This window comes from Phyllostomus discolor, chromosome 4, assembly GCF_004126475.2.
Source record: "Phyllostomus discolor isolate MPI-MPIP mPhyDis1 chromosome 4, mPhyDis1.pri.v3, whole genome shotgun sequence".
Classification (NCBI taxonomy): Eukaryota; Metazoa; Chordata; class Mammalia; order Chiroptera; family Phyllostomidae; genus Phyllostomus; species Phyllostomus discolor.
In genome coordinates, this window is record NC_040906.2 from 135,686,363 (window position 1) to 135,710,969 (window position 24,607).

The window sequence follows — 24,607 nt, forward strand, 5'->3', positions numbered from 1 at the left end:
TGCCAAGCAGGATAAAACTCAAAATTTCTTAAACATTATTATGTCATAGTCTGTCATTTGTCCACACAAATGCTTTAATTCTGCACATATTCAGCCTCTGTTACTGTATGTTATGGATTTAACTGGGTCCCTTACTAGCAGAATGCATATGCTGAAGCCCTAACCTCCAGATGGTAGTATCTGGATATAAGGCCTTTAAGGATGAAAAGTTAAATGAGGTCATAGGGTAGGACCTCAGTCTAATGGAACTGGTGCTCTTATAAAAGAAGGAGATACCAGATGGCACTTCCTCTCACCAAGTGACAGCACAGAGAAAAGGTCATCTGAGGACACACTGAGAAGGTGGCTGTCCACCAGCCAGGAAGAGAGCTCTCACCAGATACCCAACTTGCCAGCACCTCTATCATGGACTTCTATCTAGTCTCTAGAACTGTGAGAAAAAAAATGTCTGTTGTTTATGCCAGTTTAAGTGGACTAATACACTATACATGCTATTCATCTTTTTTCTTCTAGTCTGCTAACTCCCACTCCTTTTTTAATCCAAATATTACTTCCACTTAGGTCTTCCCTGATTCTGCAAGGCAGAATTCCTACTGCAAGAGTAGAAACTTACTACTCCACCATAAACACCTGGTATCTATCTCTTATTAGAGCACTTAAATATTGCAACTCAAGTTATGTGCGTCTCTACCCATCATGAACATGAAGGCCAGAGACTACAACCCTAAGACCTTGCCCAACACCCAATACACAACTGCTCTAAAAATGTTAGCTGCACTAGTTAATTAAACCTAGAACACATTTGTGCCATTAAATTACCTTCTGTTTTAGCAAAACTATATCATTTAACAAAAACTAGGAATATGTCACCTTCAAGAAAATTACAGGAAATTTAGTCAATCACTTAACCTAAATGTTTACCTCTTTCAAATATTTACATATGTTAATGGGAAGAACACTATCCTGGATAACCAAAACACTATAATCTTCTATTCACAAACTGCAGACTGTGAAATAAATACAGGAATACACATATCCTCCCCCTGTATCAGTGACCGAGCTGATGCCTCCACCTCAAATACCATTGAGAAAACAGAAGTCAATCAGAGAAGAATGCTCATTAGTACACAAAACCTATGACCTACCTGCACCTTTTTTCATTTTTATCCCTCTTATAACAATAGAGGAAATATCCTCCAACCTGAATCAAAGCCTTGCACCTACATGGGTGCTTTGTATGCCATTCCTTCTGGCCTGTTACATACTGATAACCAACATTCTCACTTCAAGTGCAAAAGGATCCTGGTACTGAGAAAGCCAGGAGGAGATACAGGGAGTAACATCTGGCAATCATTGTCCTATCTCTCATACTTTACAAAACATAAAACTTAGTGTAGATAGATATTGCTATTGGAAGAGCATAGACTAAAATTTGAGTTTCCTAATGCCTGGATCTGGAGACATACTCAGTATCTCTTCCTGAATGCCTATAAAACTTACCATGAACCAAACTAGGCTTTTGATATTCTCCACCAAACCTACTCCTCCTTCAGATTTGCCTATCTCAGGTGATGATGGCTTTGCCCTTCCTACATACTAAATAAAGAATTTGGCCTAGCCTAAAAAGAGGCCTGAATTTTTCCTGTGGTTCTGAGAGTTAAACTGCACCATACCTGATAAGGAGTGTCTTCCTTTAGGGCACAGGCTGGTCACACCCAATCTTAGGTACTGGGACACAAAAACCAACTACGTGATTTAGGGTGGGAAGATTAGATCAAGTGGCATCAGCTGACCAGGAGGCTAAGCTAACCCTGTAGACAATCAATAAATCAGACATGCCTGCATAACAGCATCCTAATAAAAATTCTGAGCACCAAGGCTCGTGTGAGCTTCCCTGGTTGGCACTAGTAGGTGCATATTGTCACAGGTCAATGCCGGAAAGGTGGCACGTGCTAAGAATAAAAAAAGCTTTATATTTGGAATCCTCCCAGACTGTGTCCTATGCATTTCTTCTTTTAGTTGATTTTAGCCAATATCCTTTATCTGTAATAAATAGTAACCATGAGTTTAACTGCCTCCAGTGAGTTCTCTGAATCCTTCTAGAGGATTGTCAAACCTGAGGGTGGTTTTACAAACACCTCAAAATTGCAGTTGTTTATCAAAAGTAAGAAAAGTGTTCCTCAAACTTTGTATTTTGGCTACATCCAGATACATTCCCAATTCCTCTTTCTCTCAGGCCTATCAGAAAATCTTGCCATCTCTCTCTCCAAATTACAGGCACAAACAAATTACGACTGCAACCATCATGGCTTGCCTAGGTTATCACAATAGCTTCCTAACAGATCTCCTGTTTCTACCCTTACCCCATAAAGACAAAATCTCAAAACACTACCCAGAGATCCTTTTAAAAGGTCAGATCATGTCACTCAATTACAAAAACCCCTCCAATAGCTTTCCAGCTCCCTCAGAAAAAAATGTCAAAAGTCTTTACAATGGCCTCCGATACCCTACTAAATTTGGCAGCTCTAGTAACCTCTGACCGTACCTTCAGCTACTCCAGCCTTCATTCATTCCACTCCAGCTACACTAGTTTCCTCACTTTGTTTTGAACATACCAGACACTGTCCTGCCTAAAAGCGTGTCCCTTACTCTTTTCTCTGATTAGAATGCTCTTTCCCACACATATGTTCATGGCTCCCTCCCTTCCTTCAAGTGTCTTCTCAAATACCACCCTCTCAGCATTGTCTTCACTACAATTTCATACCCCAACACAAACTATTTTTTGTTTATTTTCTTTCTCTGCCCCACTAACTCTGTCCTGAAAGTATGCTCCATGAGAAGAGTTGTCTTTTCTGTTAACTGCTGTTTCACCAGCACCTTTTACAGTGTCTGAAACATAATAGGTACACAATAAGTATACGGAAAATAAGTGAATGTTACAGTGCTCAAAATGTCTAGTCAAACTTTTGCTCCTTGTTATTAGTGTATTTGCAAGGAACCATTTGCTTCACTTTTAATATATTGCTTCTAAATAAATAAATATCATCTACAGAATCAGTTCAAACTTACTAGAATTGTGCAAAATGTAAACTTTGTAAATGAGAACTGAAGAGGATTTCCCATTAAAAAAAAAAAGACCAGCAAATTTCAGAATAAACTTCAGTATTCCTTTTGTTTCAGACAGACATTTTAGTCATTGTAAAGATGTATGGTTTTATTAATGGTTCTTAGTCATGCTCTAAATCAGGAATTGGCAAACTACTGACTGCCTGTGTTCACAAATAAAGCTTTATTGGAACTCAAGTCATGTCATTTTGTTTATTTATTGCCTGCAACTACTTTAGAGCTATGAGAGGAGAGTTGAGTAGTAGAGTAGCCACAGATACCACATCAACCTCTAACCTAAAATATTTACTATCTACCCTTAACGAAAAATTTGCTAATCTCTGTTCTAGATAATTTAGGTTTACAGACAAGCGATCTCCACATAACAAAACAAATGAACATAACTAGATTTAATTTTCTTTAAAAGGCCAAAAATGACTTTTAAAAATATATTCAATAGCTAAAATAAGTAGCAAAACCATTAAAAAGTGTCCTTTCAAAAAGTACTTTTTCATGACACATGCAGACAGGCAAAGAACTGGAAATATGCCCTGAGTACAAGACACCAGCATTCCAAGAACGCCTAGAACTACAAAAAGTTACTGCCCAGTTTTATTCCCATCATGGATTGTATTCAATAAGTGAACATTTTCTTTTACTGAAACTTCTAAGACCAAATATTAAACAGAAACTTTAAAAAACTTATTAGCACCTCATGAATTTCCTAACATAAAAAAGAATCAAGACTTATTTTAAAAAGAATAAATGTCATATTAAAAAAGACACGTTTTCCAAAGAGAAAATTTTAAATGTACTAAAAATGTGCAAAACTTTATTAACATTAGAATGAAGTTAAGGAAAAAGAACTAAGGAAAAAACTCATTGAAAGGTTAATTCAACAATTTAAAAACTGATATGTCAAATCTAAAAAGATGCACAGACAAGCATTTTCATCAAAGTATTGTTTATAAGAATGGGACAATTGCAAGCATCATAAATGTGCAAGTAATCACCACTAAAAGATCAAATAAATTGTTATATCTTAAGGAAATGCAACACAGACAAAACTGACAGACCTACATTATTCTGAAAAGATGCCTACCATATTTCAACAAGTAATTATCAAAAATTATATAAAATATAATCACATTTGTGTAAAATTACAACATGGAGGGTATATGTATGGGTGAGGGGCACTTGCATGTACCTTGCCACATAGAAAATGTCTAGATAAAACAATATGAGCAAAAAGGTTATTGTAGTTACTGCTTGGCAGTGCCATAAAAGGTGCTGTGTTCACTTTTTTACATTGTTACATTGTTTTTCTTCTTTTTTTTTATTAAAATAATGCTATTTTTATGCTCAGGGGGAAAAATCGACTTACCCAATTAAAAGAAGGAGTGCACAAATCACAGCAAACCCCAATGTATACTTAAGTGCTGTCTTAATTTGCTAGATGGCAAGGGGGGAAAAGTACACCATTTAGTAAGATCTTTAACATATAATAGCATTGCTACAACATAACAGTCTTTTCACATCAAGTGTATACTTATATTCCCTCTGTAAAGTTTCCCTTGTTAAAAAAATCTTAAATTTTAAAGAAAAATAATGCATATGCCACATCTTAAGTATCTTTGCAAACTACATTGGACTTAAAATCTTTTAAATGGGTAGACTTGTGAAAAGCAGTACACTTATAGCATAATTAATTCTCCAATAAACAGCTTTGTTAAAATTATTAGAATATTTAATAAAATATTCCCCCAAACAGGATGCAATCAGAATCTATAATATCCTCACCCTGTTTGGGAGAATAATATATATGTATGTATACATTATATTTAAAATGTGATCTATATATTTATTTAAATAAAGTATATTTTAAAACATAGAAATGTATAAAACATATTATCATAGTGGGACTGTTCTAAAAACTTTACATATGTTAAGTCATTTCATTCTCACAATAGCCCTGAAATAGATGTTCTCATCCCAACTTAGAGAAGTTGAGGCCCAGAGAGGTTAAGTAATTTGCTGTAAGTCACATTATCTGGTAAGTGATTAAACAAGAACCTGAAACCAAGAACTCATGTCTTTAAAATCTGTGTTTTGCTTGGTGCCCACAATGTAATGCAAATATAAAGAAAAACACAAGCTGAACATTCTAAATATGGAAGAAAAGTTAATCTCAAAGAAGTTGTTAAATCAGTTAGAAAAAACTATTTGTTTCTCAGCCTACTGAAGTCTCTAAAAATGACCTTTTAAAAGTTAAATTCATACCCTGGCTGGTGTGGCTCAATGGATTAAGCACCAGCCTACAAACAAAGAGTTGCTGGTTAGATTCCCAGTCAAGGCACATGCCTTGATGGCAAGCTCGGTCCACATCTGGGGGTGTGTGAGAGGCAACCACACACTGATGTTTCTCTCCTTCTCCTTCTCCCTCCCTTCCCCTCTCTCTAAAAATAAATAAAATCTTTAAAAAATTTTCTTTAAAAAAAAGTTAAATTCATAATTCATGTGATAAATTCTTGTTTGCAGAGGAGTTAAGATAGTCTTTAGGGAAAAAAATCATAAAGTAAAGGTAAGGAGGATATTAAGATCAACTAAAGAGCTGGAGAAGATGCACTTTAGAAAAGTGAATTGAGAGAGTTTATATCTCATGAAGTTTAAACATTAAATGTGTATTCAGTAACTTCACATTACATGCACTGGGTTTTCAAATACAGAGTTGAATGGTTATCTGCAAATAATAATTTTGACTTTCTTTATAAATATTTAAACATATTATTTTTTTCCTCAAACAAATTATGCTGATTACCACTCTGGGGATCATTTAAAATATTATTGATGTACTTGCTTCTGATCTCAATGCAAATGCTTTAAGGTTTTAATAAACATGATTAAGCATAATACTGTCCTTTGAGTCAATATATTTGTTTTTATACTTAAATACAAAACACAAACATGGCATAAGGCAAATTCCTCTAACTCAATAAAAAGACAAAACACATTTTATTCTTTTTATGCTGCTATTCTCCCTTAAATTGGAAAAATGTTCAATTTTGGCAAATACCTTTCCACATACAATTTATTCTTTGATCTATTAAGTTACTATACATTAATAGATGTGCTTCTCAGCTGGTGTGGCTCAGTGGGTTGAATGCCAGTCTACAAACCAAAGGGTTGCCAGTTCAATTCCCAGTTGGGGCACATGCCTGGGTTGAGGGCCAGGTCCCCAATAGGGGGCATGAGAGAGGCAACCACACATTGATGTTTCTCTCCCTCTCTTTTTCCCTCCCTTCCCCTCTCTAAAAATCAATAAATCAAATCTTAAAAAAAGAGAAAAATTAAACTTTAAAAAAATTATATAAATGTGCTAGTTCTAAACCACCCATGCAAACTAGAGATAGGTCCAACTAAGATATACTTTATTAATGTATTTTTAAAATACCCTTGCATTTGATTTGCTAATATTCAGTTAAGATGTTTATACCAATACTTGGTGATACTGGTTTGAAGTTTTGAACATGCAAATGTGCTATATTTATCAGGTTTTTGTTTACAGTGTTTTCCTGGATGAGTGAGAACAATCTGCAAGTGCTCCTTTGTACCCTAGAAAAGGCAGCAGCGAACTACATCTTGTGGGTCACATGTAGCCCACCTCCTATTTTACTGGATCACATCATATTCATTAAGTACCATCTCTGGCCACTTTCACACTACAACAGCAGAGCTGAGTAATTGAGACAGATAAAGACTGAAATACTACCTCACCTTTTACAGAAAAGTTTGCTGACCCCTGCTCTAGAACTGCTCCAAAACAATAATCACAAGTCACATGCATCTACTAAGCACTAGAAATATGGCTAATTCAGCTGGCATGTGCTGTAAGTGTAAAATACACTCTAAACTTAAAATAGTGTGAAAAAGAAATTTAATGTCTCATTAACGTTTTGACTCTAAGTAAAATGATAATACTTAGAACGTATGACATTAAATAGAATGCATCATTAAAACAATTTCATGTTCCTGAGTACTTATTTTAATGTGGCTACTAGAACATTTAAAATTTCACATGTGGCTCAAAATATACTTCTATTATATTAGCCTTGACTGGTGTGGCTTGGTAGGTTGGGTGTCATCCCACAAATCAAAACATTGCTGTTTTGATTCCTAGTCAGGGTACATGCCTGGTTTTTGGGCCAGGTCCCCAGTTGAGGGCATGCAAGAGGCAAGAGATAGATGTTTCTTTCTCACGTCAATGTTTCTTTCTCCTGCTCCTCCCTTTCTCTGAAAATAAAATTTAAAAATATATGTGTGTGCATGTGTGTATATATATATATATATATATATATATATGTATATATTTATATTTCTACTAGATAACATTGCTCTAGAACAAATTCAGTCACATTGATTTTTAAAAAAGGAAAAATAATCATTCCCTCCTCTACAATGAGAGCTCTAAATAATGATACTTACAGTACATTTACCAGTATCATCATCATCCTTTTCTTCATAATAGAAGTAGACAAAGGGGATCCAGAGGAACACACAGAATAATATAACAGAATATAAGGCTGTGGAAAGAAATAATAAACTGAGTTCAACTAAATACATATTAACTTAAAAACTATTTATATTTATATCTATACCTGTATCTATATCCATATATTCACATAGCAAATTCACTCCCCCATCTGACCCCTATACACCTAACTCTATGTGTATATGTAATATTCAAAATACCCTTTTCTGACCACTGTCCCAAGAAATCAGTAACACTATTAGATAACAAAGCATAATTCAAGTAAACTATGGAGCAGTTTTTAACAATAATAATCACAATAATTCTGCCAATAATACTTGTGGCTGCTAACATCTGAGCTCTTACTATGTACTCAACAATACAGTATTAAGAACTTCTTGTGAACCATCTCATTCAAATGAACTTAAACTTTCATATTCCTTCCAACTTAAAATCAAGTACAGCTGACACAACTGTTACAGTTGCCAGTCACTCAAATTAAAGAAACAACTACAATTATACTGTTGTTTTAATAAAAGTAATTTCCCTAATCTAAATTTCAAATATGCAATGTTATGAAACTTATCTTACACAAACCAAGATAGAGAAAAGTAAGTACAACAGAACAGTAAAATTAGATTCAAAGTTAACTAATATGAATTTACTATTTGTCTCTTTTAAAGTGATGCTGAATTTGAGATACTTTCAACCAGCAGCAAATCAAAATATTTCTTTTAAATCATATGAAACTTAAAATTCGAACAGCCAAAGACAGACTATAATTAATAGCATAAACAACTTTTTGAGACTTAACAAACCCACCCAAGAAACCTGTTTTTCAAATCTTCTGTGTACTTAAACGTATCTGCTATACATAAGTTCATGGAAAACACAGCAACAATGTAATTATGTAAACCAAACACAGGATGACAATCATTAAACTCCTTTGTAAAAGAAAGCATTTGTTACTCATGTATAATGAAACATCAATTATTTATTCTCATGAAAGGAATAACTGTATCGGTTATAGAATTTTTAAATATAATCTTAGTACTTACTAACACTGTACCTCATTTATCTGGAGGCCAGTTATAAAACAGCTCTCACTAAATCTAACATAGCTAAAAAACACAGAATGAACAAAGCCGTAAATAACTAACAGAAAGGTCAGAATTCATTTATACTAAGCAATCAGAAAATGACTGCCAGCATACTGAATTTTGCCACTACAGGTATTTGGTGAAATTTGTGCAATCTTTTAATGTTTTGAGAAACTAACATACAGTAAGGCATTAAGGATAAGGAATACTGTTGTTTCTACTATAGATCAGGGAATAGTTAGTACTAACATTTCCATTACAAATCTAAGACCCAATGGAAATAAACACATTCAAAAAAGTAAACAGAATAACTATTCTAAAAGCTTTAAAAAATTAAACATAAAAGAGACAGGACCATAAATTACCCTAAATGTCATACCACTATTATAACTAAAATAAACAAATAATTGGTTTATTTTAATATAAACCCTGAATTAGCATAACAGAGTTTGTGGGCTGATAACCACACGCCAGAAACTTTGATAAACAGATGCACTAAGGTTTGGGTTCAAGGTCAGTATGTCACTTGTCTCTACTACGTGGTGGATTTGGCATTTACCTAGCCAAAGAGCCTAATGACTATTTTATAAACATTCCTATTACCCCTGAAATTATGTGACAAATGATCTTATAACTGTGTAAGTTACCATTGTATTTAATTAGCATAACAAGATATAAAACTCCTGTATGCAATAAAATACAAATAATTATTTTTAAAATGGGCAAAAGACAGATACTTCATCAGAGACGATAAACAAAATGGCCAAAAAGCATACTTTAGAAGGCGTTCATCATCGTTCATCATCAGGAAGATACAAACTAAACTTATAATGAGATAGTACAGACCCCAAGAATAACTAAAATTAACCTTATAATACCAGGAGTTAACAAAAATGTAGAAATGATATTCCCGTACTTTGCTGTAGAGAGTGCAAAATGGCACAACATTCTAGGAAACTGTTTAGTAGTTTCTTAGCAAGTTGAACATGTAATTACCATATGACCCAACAATTCTAATCCTCTAGTACTGAAGTGAAACAACATGTGCAGAGTATTTCTGCACAGAGAAGCTGCCTGAGCTGCAGATTCCAAGGCTTTTATTGGGCACTTGTAATACAGACACATCTGCCTGGTTGACAATCTATGGTGATCAAAAGTACACATCTTGCCAAGAGGCAAAGCAAGTATTCACCATAAATCATGTTTTGCACAATCTAAACAACCTGGTACAGCATAGTTCACATTCAGTTGTACAAAACTACCTTATCAGTTAGAAACATAAGGAACAGCTCAAGGACTAGGTTCCCAGGAGTTAAGCAAGGGTCGGCTACACAAGCAGGCCTTCCTGAAGATATACAAAAGTAACACGTTCACTAGAATGTTCATAGCAGTATTATTCAGTGACAAAAGCTGGAAATGATCCAAATGTCCATCAACAGGTGAACTTATAAGCAAACTGAGTGTTATTTTAATAACTATTACATAACAATAAAAAAGTTATACATACATAAGATAAAGATGAATCTTATAGATCTTATACTGAATAAAACACCAGAGTACGTTTTCTATTATTGAACTTAATGAAATTCTAAAACTGGCAAAACTAACTGATCATGACACAAGTCAAAAAAGTGGCTGATGGGGGCAACAGCTCTCTGTAAAGAGCCATGAGCATGTACAGCAAGCAATGCTCCCGTATGCGCTGGTAGGAATAGTCAGAAAAAGACAGTTTCTAGAAATCAGCATGTGGAAGAAGTGGGGAACACACTATTCTGAGTGACTCTCAGCAGTCTGGGATTCAGAGTAAGAGTAAAACAACTGCTCTCAATCTTTGCTTCTCTGACCACATTCTAAGCTATCTTCCAGACTGTTCTTCCTGACTGTTCTTCCTCGGTGTCCTTTGTAAAGATTTCTGCCTTTAACCCACAAATGTTATACTATAAAGACAAAATTAAGTTAACATTTGTGTCTGTTTCACATCAGTTGGGCTTATATATCTGTAAATGGAAAAAGTGCTGCTACCACTTCCAAGAAACAGAGAAAAGTGTTTCAAGTTCTACTTCAAACTAATAGCTATTTTCAAGGGAAAATTATTCCTAACTCCAGGATATGAGTGATGACACATTCACATCCTGACATCTTTATAAAGTGTGCTTACTTTTAAATGTTTTTGTTAAAAGTCTACTAGTAAATAAAAGATAGACTATTTGGTTTAATTGTTTTGCTGACATCAAAGTAATATGTTAAGAAAAAATTTTAAACCCTCATGACCACAGACATTGGCAAAAATTACACTCATGGGGGCATCTGAGATCTGGCTCCCAGAATATGTGGTCAGTTTGGTTTAAATAAGCCCCTTAAAAAATCCTCTAAAAATTAGACTCACAAAACAAGTTCTTTTTCAAAACAACTTATCGCCCTGGCTGGTGTGGTAGACTGAGTGCCTGCCTATGAACTGAAAGTTTGCCGGTCTGATTCCCAGTTAGGGGCACATGCCTGGGTTGTAGGCCAGATCCCCTACATGTGAGAGGGGGCCTATGAGAGGCAACCAACAGTTGTGTCTCTCACACCACTCTTTCTCCCTCCATTTCCTGCTCTCTAAAATTAAATAAAATCTTTAAAAAAACTTATCAAAAAACTTACATAAACAAGTGAACAGAGAACCATGGAAAAAAGAACATGGACAAAAACTGTAGCAAACAGTAATGTAACATAATATTATGATTTTTTAAATGTACACAAATCAAACAACCTAGCTTTTAAAAACTGTTTATAATTCACATGAAAACTAACTTGGATAAATTAAGCTTTAAACCTTTATACATTCTGTATTCCTCCCAACTACCAATGGAAACAGAAACAAAGAATAACTTAGTCAGACTTTTGTTCAAGATGGTGGCATAGGTAAACAAACTTCGCCTCCTCACACAACCACACAAAAATTACCACTAAAATATAGAACAACCATCACTCAGGACCGTCAGAAACCGAGTTGAATGAAAGACTGATGACTATGGAATTAAAGAAACCACATCCATCCAGGAGGGACAGAGATGCAGAATGGGCTGGTCCCATGTCCACATGTAGTGAATAAAAATTCAGGAGAGGCATTTGGGGTTGAAGAGTCCCAGCCCCACACCAGGCCCTCAGCCCAGGGTTCCAGTGCCAGGAAGATATGTCCCCACAACTTCTGTCTGTAAAAACCAGTGGGGATTGAGTCAGTAGAAGAAAGTGCTAGAATCCCAAGCAGTTCCCCTTAAAGAACCCACATACAGACTTAGACTCAATCCATCTGAGCTCCTGCACCAGGGTAGCTTGAAAGGCACTAATGGCATACAGAGAGGAACTGAAGTGTCTGGCATCAAGGCAGAGCTGGGGGACAGCTTTCTCCCAGACAGAAAGGCAGGCATAGGCCAATGTCCCTTTTCTGAGCCCTCTCCCAGAGAGCCACAGAGCCACAGTGCCACAGGCTACTGCCATATCTGAGATTCCATCAACCTTACTAACACAGTTTGCTTCTCCCTGGAGATACTCAGAGACTTCCTCCCACCCGACTTATGGGCCCACCAAAGCTGCTTTTATATATGAATGGCTGGTCTTGGTTCATGGTTCACAACTTCCTAAATCCTGTCAAACAAGCAACAGCCAGCCTCAGTGAGCCTACAGCCCTTCTACCTCTTGCTAAGTGGCCCCAGGCCTGGCACAAGCAGCAGCCAGCCCAGATTTACAGATTGGCTGTTCCTGGGAATCTTCAAGCCCAGCACAAGTAGCAGCCTTCTCAGATTGCTTTATAGCTCAGGCAGGGTAATCCTGGGAAAACACAGGTGGAGGTTGACCTTGCCCTGCACCTCCCAAGAACCCCAGGACCTAACACAACCAGTGGAAAGTTACAGAATGTTGGACCACCACCACCCTGCATACCAACAGCTGATCTTCCATGGAGGGCAGAGGTTGGTGGTCAATGGTCACAGCCAGTCCTTCCAGCTGACTGGCCTGGGTTAATTCCTCCCACTGATCTGCCAACAGCAACAAGGCTCAACTACAAGAGGATGGTGTCCTCAACCCATATGGAGTAAGCACCTCCCAGCTTGGGTGATAGAGAAGGCTGTGTCACTGGACACTATAGGACACCTACTATGTTAGGCCACACTATCAAGACACAGAGTCATAGCAGCTCTACCCAACACATAGAAACAAACACAGGGAGGCTGCCAAAATGAGGAGACAAAGAAATATGGCAAATGAAAGAACAGATCAAATGAAAGAAAAAGACTAAACAAAATGGAGATAAGCAATCTATCAGATGTGGAGTTCAAAACACTGGTTGTAAGGATACTCAAGGAACTTAGTGAGGACCTCAACAGCATAAAAATAATCCAGTAGAAACTAAGGATACTCTAATTGAAATAAAGAGCAATTTACAGGAAACAACAGTACATTGGATGCAGCTGAGACTCAAATCAATGATTTGGAACATAAGGAAGCAAAAAACAACCAATCAGAACAACAAGAAGAAAAAAGAATCCAAAAAAATGAACATATGGTAAGGAGTCTTTGGGACAACTTCAAGCATTCCAACATTCACATAACAGGGGTACCAGAAGGAGAAGAGAAGGAACAAGAAATTGGACATATATTTTGAAAAAAATAACTTCAGAAAACTTCCTTAATTTGGTGAAGGAAATAGACATTCTAGTCCATGAAGCACAGAGAATCCCAAACAAGATGGACACAAAGAGGCCCACTTCAAGACACATCATAATTAAAATGCCAAAGGTTAAAGATAAAGAGAGAATCTTAACAGCAGCAAGAGAAAAACAGTTAGTTACCTCCAGGGGAGTTCCCATAAGAATGTCAGCTGATTTCTCTAAAGAAATTTTGCAGGATGAAGGGACTGGCAAGAAATATTCAAGGTCATGAAAAGCAGGGAACTACAGGCAAGATTGCTCTACCCTGCAAAGCTATTATTTAGAATCGAAGGGCAGATATAGAACTTCACAGACGAGAAAAAAAACAAAGGAGTTCAACATCACCAAACTATTATTATATGAAATGTTAAAGGGAATATTTTTAAAAAGATGATTAATACGATGAAAAATAAAATGAAAATAAATACATATCTGTCAACAACTGAATCTAAAAAACAAACTAAGCAAACAATAATAACAGAGAGAAAAGCACTGATACAGGGAGCATCCTGATGTTTGCCAGATGGGAGAGGGGTGTACAGGAATGGGTGAACAGGTGAGGGGATTAAGAAATACAAATAGGTAGTTACAGAATAGCCATGGGGATATAAATTGCAATATAGAAAATGGAGTATCCAAATAACCTATACATATGACCTATGGACATGAACAATGGAGTGGGGACTGCTGGAGGGAGTGTGGATTGCTGGGTGAAGGGGGGTAAAGAAAGAAAAATTGGGAAAACTGTAATAGCATAATCAATAAATTATAATTTTAAAAAAGAATAAGTCAATATTTATGATAGTATAATTAATTCTATCAATATTTATGATAGTATAATTCTTAAAAGGCTTTTTGTTTTAGAGGGTCAAAGTATGAAGATATTTTGGGAACTGTAAAAGCCTTCTAAAATTATCCCATTTACTCAGCTGAAGAAATCTGGGTCAAGACTTCTAAAGTGCATATCCAATACCCATTTTCCTTTACTTGGCATTCCCCTTTTTGTCCTCCCCCCTCCTCTTGCTTCCTGACTGAAATGGATACATTATAAACTCGAACCTTTTTGGATTCTGTAGTGACCTTAAGGTGGAAATCACATACTAAGGATAAAAAGCAGAGGCAGAATTAGGACCCTCATGATGCCAAGCGGCTGCCATACCAGCCCTGGACAGCCTATCTCTAGACTTATTTTAAGTGAGACTAAAAAACCACTATACTATTTAAGCCATGAATTGCCAATCTGTTCATAGCAGTCAGGTATATTTCCTGAAACACCCAAATATCCACTCCCGAGCTATCCTGAGCCCGTGGCGGTGCTGCCTGGGAGTAGTAAGTGTAATTAGATCTCAATTAACTTTTGCTAATGAACAGGGTAATCATGAGGTACAAAGAATCCCCTGGTTTCAACATATATTTCTCCTTGTCTCTACTATGTAGTATAGCAGCAACTCTACTTCCCTTAATAATCAGCATAAATCACTCCACCCAATGTGATAACTAGTACTGCCTATTCAGTCAATGGAAAAAAAGGAGGCAAAAATGGTCAGGTAGGAATATCTCCTCATTCATCCTTGCTGGAAGTACTCTCACAAAGCTATGAATTCTAAGCTAGCAGACTTCAGTAGCATGGTAAGAAGCAAATGATTTGTGAGTAGTTTACTAGGAATAATATTACAAACTTCCAGGTTCACTTAGTTATCAGTAATATGCATAGATTATGAGAGGAAGAGAAGCATAAAGTGGTCACTTGTCCACAGTATTCTCTAAAATATAGAAAGAGCACTTCTCAATTCATTGTATGAAGCTAGTAGACCCTTGACAGTCAAATCTGACAAGAGTAAGATAAAAGAAAATTAAGGAACAGTCTCACCTATGAATTCATATTTTAAAAAATCCAAAGCAAGACAGCAGCAAATCAAATCCAGCAAAATGTTTAAATACAAACCCATGCCCAAGGTGTGGCTTAGTTAGTTGGGCTTTGTCCCGAAAGGAAAAGGTCACCAGTTTGATTCCCAGTCAGAGCACATGCCTAGGTTTCAGGTTCAGTCCCCACTTGAGGTGTGTATGAGAGGCAGTCAATGAGGTGAGCTGTTTCTCTCTCACAATGATGTTTCTCTCTCTTTCTCCCTCCATTCCCCTCTCTTTAAAAATAAATAAATAACCAACCCACAATATCAATTACCAATCTGTATATCCTAGGAATGCAAACTTTAAGAACTATCTATCCATGTAATACATCAGTTGAAAAAACAAACAAACAAACAAAACCTCACATAATTATCTCCCCTGATAAAATATATTGAACTCAACAAATATCTACTGAGTATGTTTAAGGTATCATTCTAGGGGTCATGAATATGGAAGAATTGTTCACATATTCTGACTTCAAACACTTTTTTTCTCTTTTAAAGCATTATTGAGATGTAATTTATGTGATATACAAATTACTCACTTAAAGTATACAATGACATTGTTTTCAAAATTTTCAGTTGTATAACCATCAGCACAATCTGATTTTAGAACATTTTAGCGACTCTTCCCCTAAGTCCACTGGGCATCCTTATAACCAATGTTTTGAACTCTACTCTAGTAGACTGCTTGTCTCCATTTTGTTTAGTTCTTTTTCTGGGGTTTTGTTCTGTCTTTTCACTTGGGCCCCGTTTCTTTGCCCCCTCATTTTGGCAGGCTCCCCGTGTTTGTTCCTATGTATTAGGTAGAGCTGCTATGACACCCTGGCTTGGTAGAGTGGCCTAATGCAGCAGGTGTCCTGTAGGATCCAGTGGCACAGCCTCCTCTATCACCCAAGCTGGGAGGTGCTGATACGTAGTATCCAAGCTGGATACTCTAATTGCACCCACTGTGTGGGTCATGTACACTGTCCTCTTGTAGGTGAGGCTCGATTGCTGTTGGCAGGTCAATGGGAGGAATTTACCCAGGCCAGTCAGCTGTAAGGACTGGCTGTGACCAATGACCACCAACCTCTGACCACCATGGAGGATCAGCTGTGCAGGGGCCCATTCTATAGAGCAGTACTTTCTTCAATAAGGATCTGGTGCCCACTGAGTCTTCCCCTTGAGTGTTGTCACTTGTTGAAAAGGTTCCCTGTGGTGCTCCGACACAGTCTATAGCTGTCCACTGGTTGTGTAGGCTTTGGGGCCTTTTGAGAGGTATAGGCCGAGGTCAGCCACCATCTGTGTTCTGTCTGGGGCCACACAGCATAAGATACAAAGCAGTCTGCAGTTGACTGCTACTTGTGCTGGTCTTGGAGGTACTCAATCCACTGAGCCACAACAGCCAAGACTCCCTCCAGATGTTTATGTGCCAGACATGGGTGTGGAACCAGCCTGTTCCATATCTCTGCCCCTCCTACTATTCTCAAAGTGGTTTCTTTTTTAATTCTGTAGTTAGTTTCTTCTTTAATTCTGTAGTTGTAGCACTTCCATTCAGCTCGATTTCTGGCAGTTCTGAATAATGACTGTTTTGTAGTTTAGTTGTAATTTTGATGTGGTTGTACAATGAGGTGAGCTGTTTACCTATGCTGCCATCTTGACCATAAGTCTCTAATATTCAATTTTTTAATTGTGTCTTTAAGGGACAATAATTTTAATTTTGATAAAGTAGAACTTATCAAGTTTTCTATTATCAATAATGCTTTTGATGTTGTATCTAATAACTTTTTCTGTGTCAGCATCAAGAAGGTATGTCTTTCAATTTCTTCTGCAAGTTTTATACTTTTATAGTTTAGATCTATAACTGATTTCTGAGTAAATTTTCTGTTTGATGTGAGGTAAGACTCAGTGTTGTTTTCATTATTGCTGTTGCAGCATGTGGTTATCCAACTTATTCACAATTTCTGATTAAAATGAACTGAATTAAATTGAACTGCCACAGCTGCTGAAAAATCAACTGACCATTAATGTAAGGATCTATTTTTGGTCTCTTAATTCTATGGCTTTTTATACCCATGTCCATTTATGATATTAGTGTGTTGTTTACTGTGTTGTATACTAAGTTTAAAATACCAATTCTGTAATTTTCTAATGTTATTTCTTTTTCAAAAATGCTTTTGGCTACTCTAGGTCCTTTGTATTTCTACATAAATTTTAGGATCTACCTGTGAATTTCTTAAAAATAAATAAATAGAATACTGTGGGTCAATTTGATGGAAAATTGCTATAATTGCCATTTTTACATTATTATGTTTTCTAATCCATTAATATGAAATAAATCTTTACTTATTTAGATCTTCTTTAACTTTTATCAATAATGCTTTTTAGTTTTCAGGCTGTAAGTCTTTTTCACTTCTTCTGTTAAATGTAATCTCAGGTATTTTTTTTACTGTTCACACTCTGTGAATGGAACTGTTTTATTCATTGTATTTGAACTGTCAGTTTCTAATTTTCATACTGATCTTGTATCCTGTGTCCCTGCTAAATTTACTTATTGGTTCTTGTCTTTACATAATTCCTTGAGATTTTCTACCTATCAGATCTCATGTCAGCTGAGAAAATAAGAATCTTAACTTCCCCTCCAGTTTGAACACTTTTATTTTTTTATTTTTAAGTATGTTTTATTGATTATGCTATTACAGTTGTCTTATTTTTCCCCTTTATTCCCCACTGCTCTGCACCCACCTTCACACCCACATTCTTCCCCCTTAGTTCATACCCATGGATAATACATATAAGTTCTTTGGCTTCTCCATATTTCTTATACTATTCTTAACCTCCCCTTGTCTATTTTGTACCTACCATTTATGCTCCTTATTCCATGTAACTTTTCCCCCATTCTCCCCCATCCCCGTACCTGCTGACTACCCATTTCTCTGTTTCTATGAAGCAATCTTCATTTCTGTGATTCTGCTCATGTTCTAGTTGTTTGCTTAGTTTGCTTTTGTTTTTTAGGTACAGTTGTTGATAGCTGTGAGTTTGTTGTCATTTTACTATTCATAGTTTTGATTGTCTTTTTTCTTAAATAAGTCCCTTTAACATTTCATATAATAAGGGCTTGGTGATGATGAACTCCTTTAACTTGACCTTATCTGGAAAGCACTTTATCTGCCCTTCCATCCTAAATGATAGCTTTGCTGGATAGAGCAATCTTGGATGTAGGTCCTTGTCTTTCATGACTTGGAATACTTCTTTCCAGCCCCTTCTTGCCTGAAAGGTTTCTTTTGAGAAATCAGGTGATAGTCATATGGGAACTCCTTTGTAGGCAACTGTCTCTTCTCTTGCTGCTTTTAAGATTGTCTCCTTATTTATAATCTTGGGTAATGTAATGATGATGTGCTTTGGTGTCTTTCTTCTTGGATCCAACTTGTTTGGGACTCTCTGAGTGTCCTAGACTTGCATGTCTAGTTCCTTTGCCAGATTGGGGAAGTTTTTCTGTAATAGTTGTTCAAATAAGTTTTCAATTTCTTGTTCTTCCTCTTCTCCTTCTGGTACCCCTATGATTCGGATGTTAGAGTGCTTCAAGTTGTCCTGGAGGTTCCTAAGCCTCTCCTCATTTTTCTGAACTCTTGTTTCTTCATTTTGTTCCAGTTGAATGTTCATTTCTTCCTTCTGCTCCAAATCATTGATTTGTGTACCAGTTTTCTTCCTTGCACTGTTGGTTCCCTGTGCATTTCCCTTCATTTCACTTTGCATAGACTTCACTTTTTCCTCCATTTTGCGACCATATTCAACCATTTCTGTGAGCATCCTGATTACCAGTGTTTTGAACTCTGCATCTGATAGGTTGGTTATCTCCTCACCACCTAGTTCTCTTTTTGGAGTTTTGATCTGTTCTTTTATTAGGGGCATATTTTTTTTTGTCTTGGCACACTTGTTATATTGTAAGGAGCAGAGTCTTAGATATTCCCCAGGAACCATCAACCCACCAACCCTGTGACACTGTCTGTGAGGGAAGTGTCAGAAAGGGAACAATGCTGCTTGCTCAGCCTTCAGCCAGTTTTCAATCACTTACCCCACTACCCACAAGCAAACTGGGCCCTTCTGGTGCTGATTCCCAGGTGTAGGGGTTTGTGTATATTCTAGGACCCTGTGGGTCTCTCCAGTGAACCCACCTTTGAGGATTGGATTCCTCCCACCACTGCAAGGTTTTTACCACCAGAGACTTTGAGGCTCTATTTCCCTGCCCTATAGTGCTGGAACGCTGGGTTGCATAGTCTGTCTGACTCCCCAGTTGTTCTTATCAGTTATCCATGCACAAATGAGGCACCACTCTGTCTACCATCTGCCACCTCATATACCCAGTTATCCAGCCACCAGCTTGCTTCATGTCCTCTCTGGCCCGGCTTCCCTTCTCCACCTCTCCTACCAGTCTGAATGAATGTTTCTTCTTTAACTTCTTGGTTGTTGGACTTCCACACAGTTTGATATTCTGACAGTTTTGGTTATTTTTTGTTTTTAAATTTGTTGCTGTCCTTCTTTTGGTTGTGCAAGGAGGCACAGTGTATCTACCTATATCTCCATCTTCCAATCCCTGAATGCCTCTATTTTCAGATTTACTGCACTATGTAAACCCCATTATGATCTTGAACACATTAGTGAAAAGACATTCTTGCTTTGTTCCTAATCTTAGAGAAGAAGTATTCTCTTTTACCACCAAACATGTTAGCAGTAGTTTATTCATAAATGAGTGATCTTTCTCAGATAAAGGAAGTTCCATTCTGTGACTAGACAATTGAGGGTTCTCTCAGTACTGGATACTGAATTTTGCAAAAATAGATCATTTTTCATATCTATTGAGACAATTATGTGGTTTTTGTCTCTTATTCTATTAATACGGTATGTTACATCAGTTAATTTTTGGATAGTAAACCAACCTTGCATTCTGAAGACAAATCCCACTTTGTCATGGTATGTAACATGTAATGCTAAATTTAGTTTCCTAAAATTTTGTTAAGGATTTTGTATCTATGTTCATGAGGGTTATTTGCCCGTGGTCTCCTTTTCTTGTGATATCTTTGCCTGATATTGGTGTGAGAGTAATAATAGCCTCCAGAATGAGTTGGGAAATGTGCCCTCATCCATTTGTACAGAATATGCATGTGTAAAGAGTTTATAAAGTATCAGTATAATTTGTTTAAATATATAATAGATTTCAACAGTGAAGAAATCTGAGTATGGGGTTTTCTTTGTGAGAAGATTTTAAATAGCTAATTAACTTTTTTTACTTGCTACAGGGCTATTTCTTTATGAGTCAGTTTTGGTAATTTACATCTTTCTAGGAATCTGTCTACTTCATTAAACTGTTTGATTTGTTGGTATAAAGTTCTTTGTAAAATTCCTTTATAATGCTTTTAATTTCTATAAAGTTGGTGGTAATGCCCCTTCTTTCATTCCTTATTTTATTAATTGGCATCTTCCCTCTCTCCTTCCTGGCTCCCCTTCTCCCTTTCCCTTCTCCCCACCCCTCTTTCCCCTCTCCTCTCTCTCCCTCCTCCCTCCTTCCCTTCTCTCTCTCTTCTCTTTTCCCTCCTCTTTGCCCCTTCTCCTCCTTTCCCCCCAATTCTTCTCCCTTTCTATCAAGCTAAAGTATTTACCAATATTATTATTTTTCAAAGACCCTACTTTTCACTTAATTGACTTTTTGCTATTGCTTTTGTTTATTTCATTGATATCTGCTCTAACCATTATTTTCTTTCTTCTGCTTGCTTAGAGTCCAGCTTCTTTTCTTTTTCTAGTTTCCTAATGCATAAGTTTACAAACTTGAGGCTTCTTTTCTAATAGAGAAATTTAAAGCTGTAAATTATCCTCTAAGCACTGCTTAAACTGCATCTCATAAATTCTGAGGTACTGAATTCTAATTTTTCATCAGTTCAAAACATAGCCAAGTTGGGGAGGAGGGGATTGAGGCAGGCATGGCAAGGAGAGAGGTAACAGACCTAGTCTAAAATACTACAGACTACCACTGTCCTCACCAGTTTTCAAGTATAAACACTTCTCAGATTGTTATATACCGCTGGTTGATTTGCAAACACTAAGTTATTCTTTTATCAATTTTGTCATACTTTGGGGGAGAGGATCTACCAACTTTCTTCCTTGGCCAAGTATAAAATCACACCCCCAGATCATTCCATCTTAACAACACAGAAGTAGTACTCATAAGAAGAGACATGAGAGAACTTGCTTTCTCTCTTTCTGTTCTTTGCCACGTAAGGACAGAACAAGAAGGCAGCCATCTGCACACCAGGAAACAGGTCCCCAACAGATACTGGATACCCTTGATCTTAGACTCCCCAGTCTCCAAAACTAAAAGAAACTAAGACAATAGGGAGAAGTGGTCAGATTCGGGATAAACTTTGAAAATCAAACACAAAAAAATGTCCTGCCACATTTGATACAAAATGTGAATAAAGACTCATGATGACTCCCAAGGTTTTTGGCCTGAGCAACTCCATCCTTCTAGTTGCTGTTCACTAAAACAAGTAACCGTGCACAGTGTAACAGATTGAAGGTCAGCTGTTTTAGAAATGTTAGATTTGAAATATCTTTTACTTCTTGGTAGAAGCTGTCACTGACAACTGGGCACAGCAGTATGATATTCAAGCGAGGTCTGCACAAAGATTTGAATCTAGGAGTTTGGCATATAGATAGTACATAGAATCAAGCAACAATATAATATCACCAAGGAATTAACTGAGATATCTCTATCTCTGATAGCTCCAAGGGTTGGATCCTGGGCCATACAGACATGAAAGAGGTCAGGAAGAAGAGAAGAACCAGCAAAGGCACTCAAAAAGCACAACCAGGAATGCAATAAAGAAAATCAAGGACATCTGTCTCTCTCTCCTGGAGTGTTAAGGAAGGTTTATGATATTCATCTGACAAATTAGTAGTTTGTTTAGAGATAGAATGTACAACACATACTAGTTCCAAGTTCAAGAAAGCACTTGTTTCCTTAATATTTCCTCTTGGAAAGAGATTCTTGGGCCACTAAATCTCAAGGAGTCATTATCCAGAGAATCTCTTGAGCAAATCTAAGCAGAACCACTTACAGAACTCCCCCTGTGGTTAAGAACATTCTTTTAAAAAGGGAGGAGGGGACCCTGGCTAGTGTGGCTCAGTGGACTAAAAAGTGAAGATGGGTGCAAAAGTTACTAAGATGATCACTGGGTAAATTATATAATGTTTAGGTATATACCTGAAACTAATATGTCAACTGTAACTGAAAAATAAAAAATGATTTATAAAAAAAGGGGGAAGGGCATAGAGAAAGTAGGATAGGACACAACTGTTAGCTCATCAAAAAGAACTTTACAGATCTTAATCAAAAAACAAGTCCCAAAATGGTACCAATCTCTCTATCTTGTCTAAAAAACAATGAAACATATTAAAGATATTTCCAAGACAATAAAGGCTCAAAAAGATGTAAAGTTAATGAGATGCCTTCAATATTTTAATTTTTCCATATCATTGCACTGAAAAGATCTTTTTCTTTTACTCTCTTAGCTGATTTGAATTAAACAACAGCAGATAGCACCTATTTAGCACTATCCACACATCTCTCATCTTACACACTCAATACACTATGAAGTAGGTACTATTCTATTGCCATTTCACAGAAGAAATCACAGAGAAATTAAATGACTTCAAGGTCCCATAGTAGTCTTCTCAAATTAAAGAGACTGTAAACCTTAAATTCAATAAAGACTTCAGGTACAGTTTTTGAGCAATTAACCAATAGGGAGTGGGGAGAATCTTAGGTGCTGAAAAAGTCTGGAATAGAAATAAATATGCATACACTTTGACACATAGTAATCTGGGACTATTTGAATAAGTGCACCCATACAATGGAAATCAATGCAACAGACTCTTTTACTATACAAGATCCTCATAGCAGCAGTATTTGAAATAACCAAAAAGTAAACAACCTAACTGATCATCAATATTTGAGTGGATAAACAAACTCTGCTACTATTACAATGGACTATTATACAGCAGTGAGAGTCAACACAGCACTTTTACCTGCAACAATCCCAACGATTCTGATATAATGCTGAGTGCTATTTAAGCCAAACAGAAAACAATACATATTACATAATTCAACTTATATCTACTCAAGAAAACAGTAGTCCTAGAATTGGTGCCAAGAGCAGAAAACATGTCTAGGAGGTAGTGAAAGGACAACTACAAAAGAGCTAAACACAATAGCCTTGAATAATTCCTGCTCATGGTTTGGGCCCTCCTTATTTCTATAATCCCTGCATTCAAGCAAAATCAAAACAGAAGTTAGAAAAAATATTAGGTAAAAGAAATATTCACTTAACAATTTTAAAAAAAGTAGATAGTGAAAGAATTAAAACTAAAAAGTTTAAGGTTTAAGAAAACATTAAAATAAAGTAAACATTTGTAATAAACTACAATAAATAAAAGGTAAGAATCTAAAGGTTAAAATAATTTTGAAACAAAAATAGAACTCAGATAAAATGTTAAACACATACATGGAAGAAAACACATTGAGTAAGAGGCTGATGCATAAGGTCAAAACAGAACCGAGAAGCCCTGGCTGGGTGGCTGGAGCACTGGTGGGAGCATTGCCTCACACACCAAAAGGCTGAGGGTTCAATCTTGGGTTGGGACACATACAGGAGGCAACCGATCAACGTTTCTTTCTCACACTGATGTTTCTTTCTTTCTCTCACTCCCCCCTCACTCTCTCTAAGCACATCCTTGAGTGAGAACAAAAAAGTCAGAGAAACATAGTTCTTTAAAAGATAATATCAGAGAAATCTGAAGACATAGATAAAAAATAAATATAAATATTCAAAAAGAAAAAAGGAATGAGTCCTTAGTGTTTCTGTGGTAGGCAAAACATCCTTAAACGAGGGAGTCTCCTTCTGAGAACAGGGTCCCCATGAGTATAGGACAAAGGTACAGAAACAAAAGACTTTAGTCTCTCTTCCAACACAAACTTAGGAAACTATCTCCTTTGGAGGCACCTTCAGTAAACTGACGATTGTTAGCCAATCAACATCTGGGGAGTATCTGGTTGGTAGAAGTAGCTGTTTGCGTGATTTTTGCAAGCTTTCCAGAAAAAAATCATCCAAGTTCCATTGATGTAACAGAAGTTTCTCAAAAATATAGTTTCCACACCTTAGAATTAACAGAGTTCCTTTCAGGTTATCACAACATGAAAATTATTTTCATAATAATAACACGTTTGCCTTTTCACTAGCAGCT

At 36.6% G+C, this 24,607-nt stretch overlaps 1 protein-coding gene across 1 annotated transcript in view; it reads right to left on the bottom strand.

The window, feature by feature from the left end:
• Positions 1-24,607, bottom strand: part of LMBRD1 (LMBR1 domain containing 1) — a 102,886-nt gene that overhangs the window by 61,217 nt on the left and 17,062 nt on the right. The window contains exons 4-5 of the mRNA XM_028509840.2: positions 7,588-7,685; positions 4,490-4,557 (exon numbers count right to left, since the gene is read on the bottom strand). Coding sequence (XP_028365641.1) covers positions 4,490-4,557; positions 7,588-7,685 — 166 coding nt within the window. The remainder of the gene's footprint in view (positions 1-4,489; positions 4,558-7,587; positions 7,686-24,607) is intronic.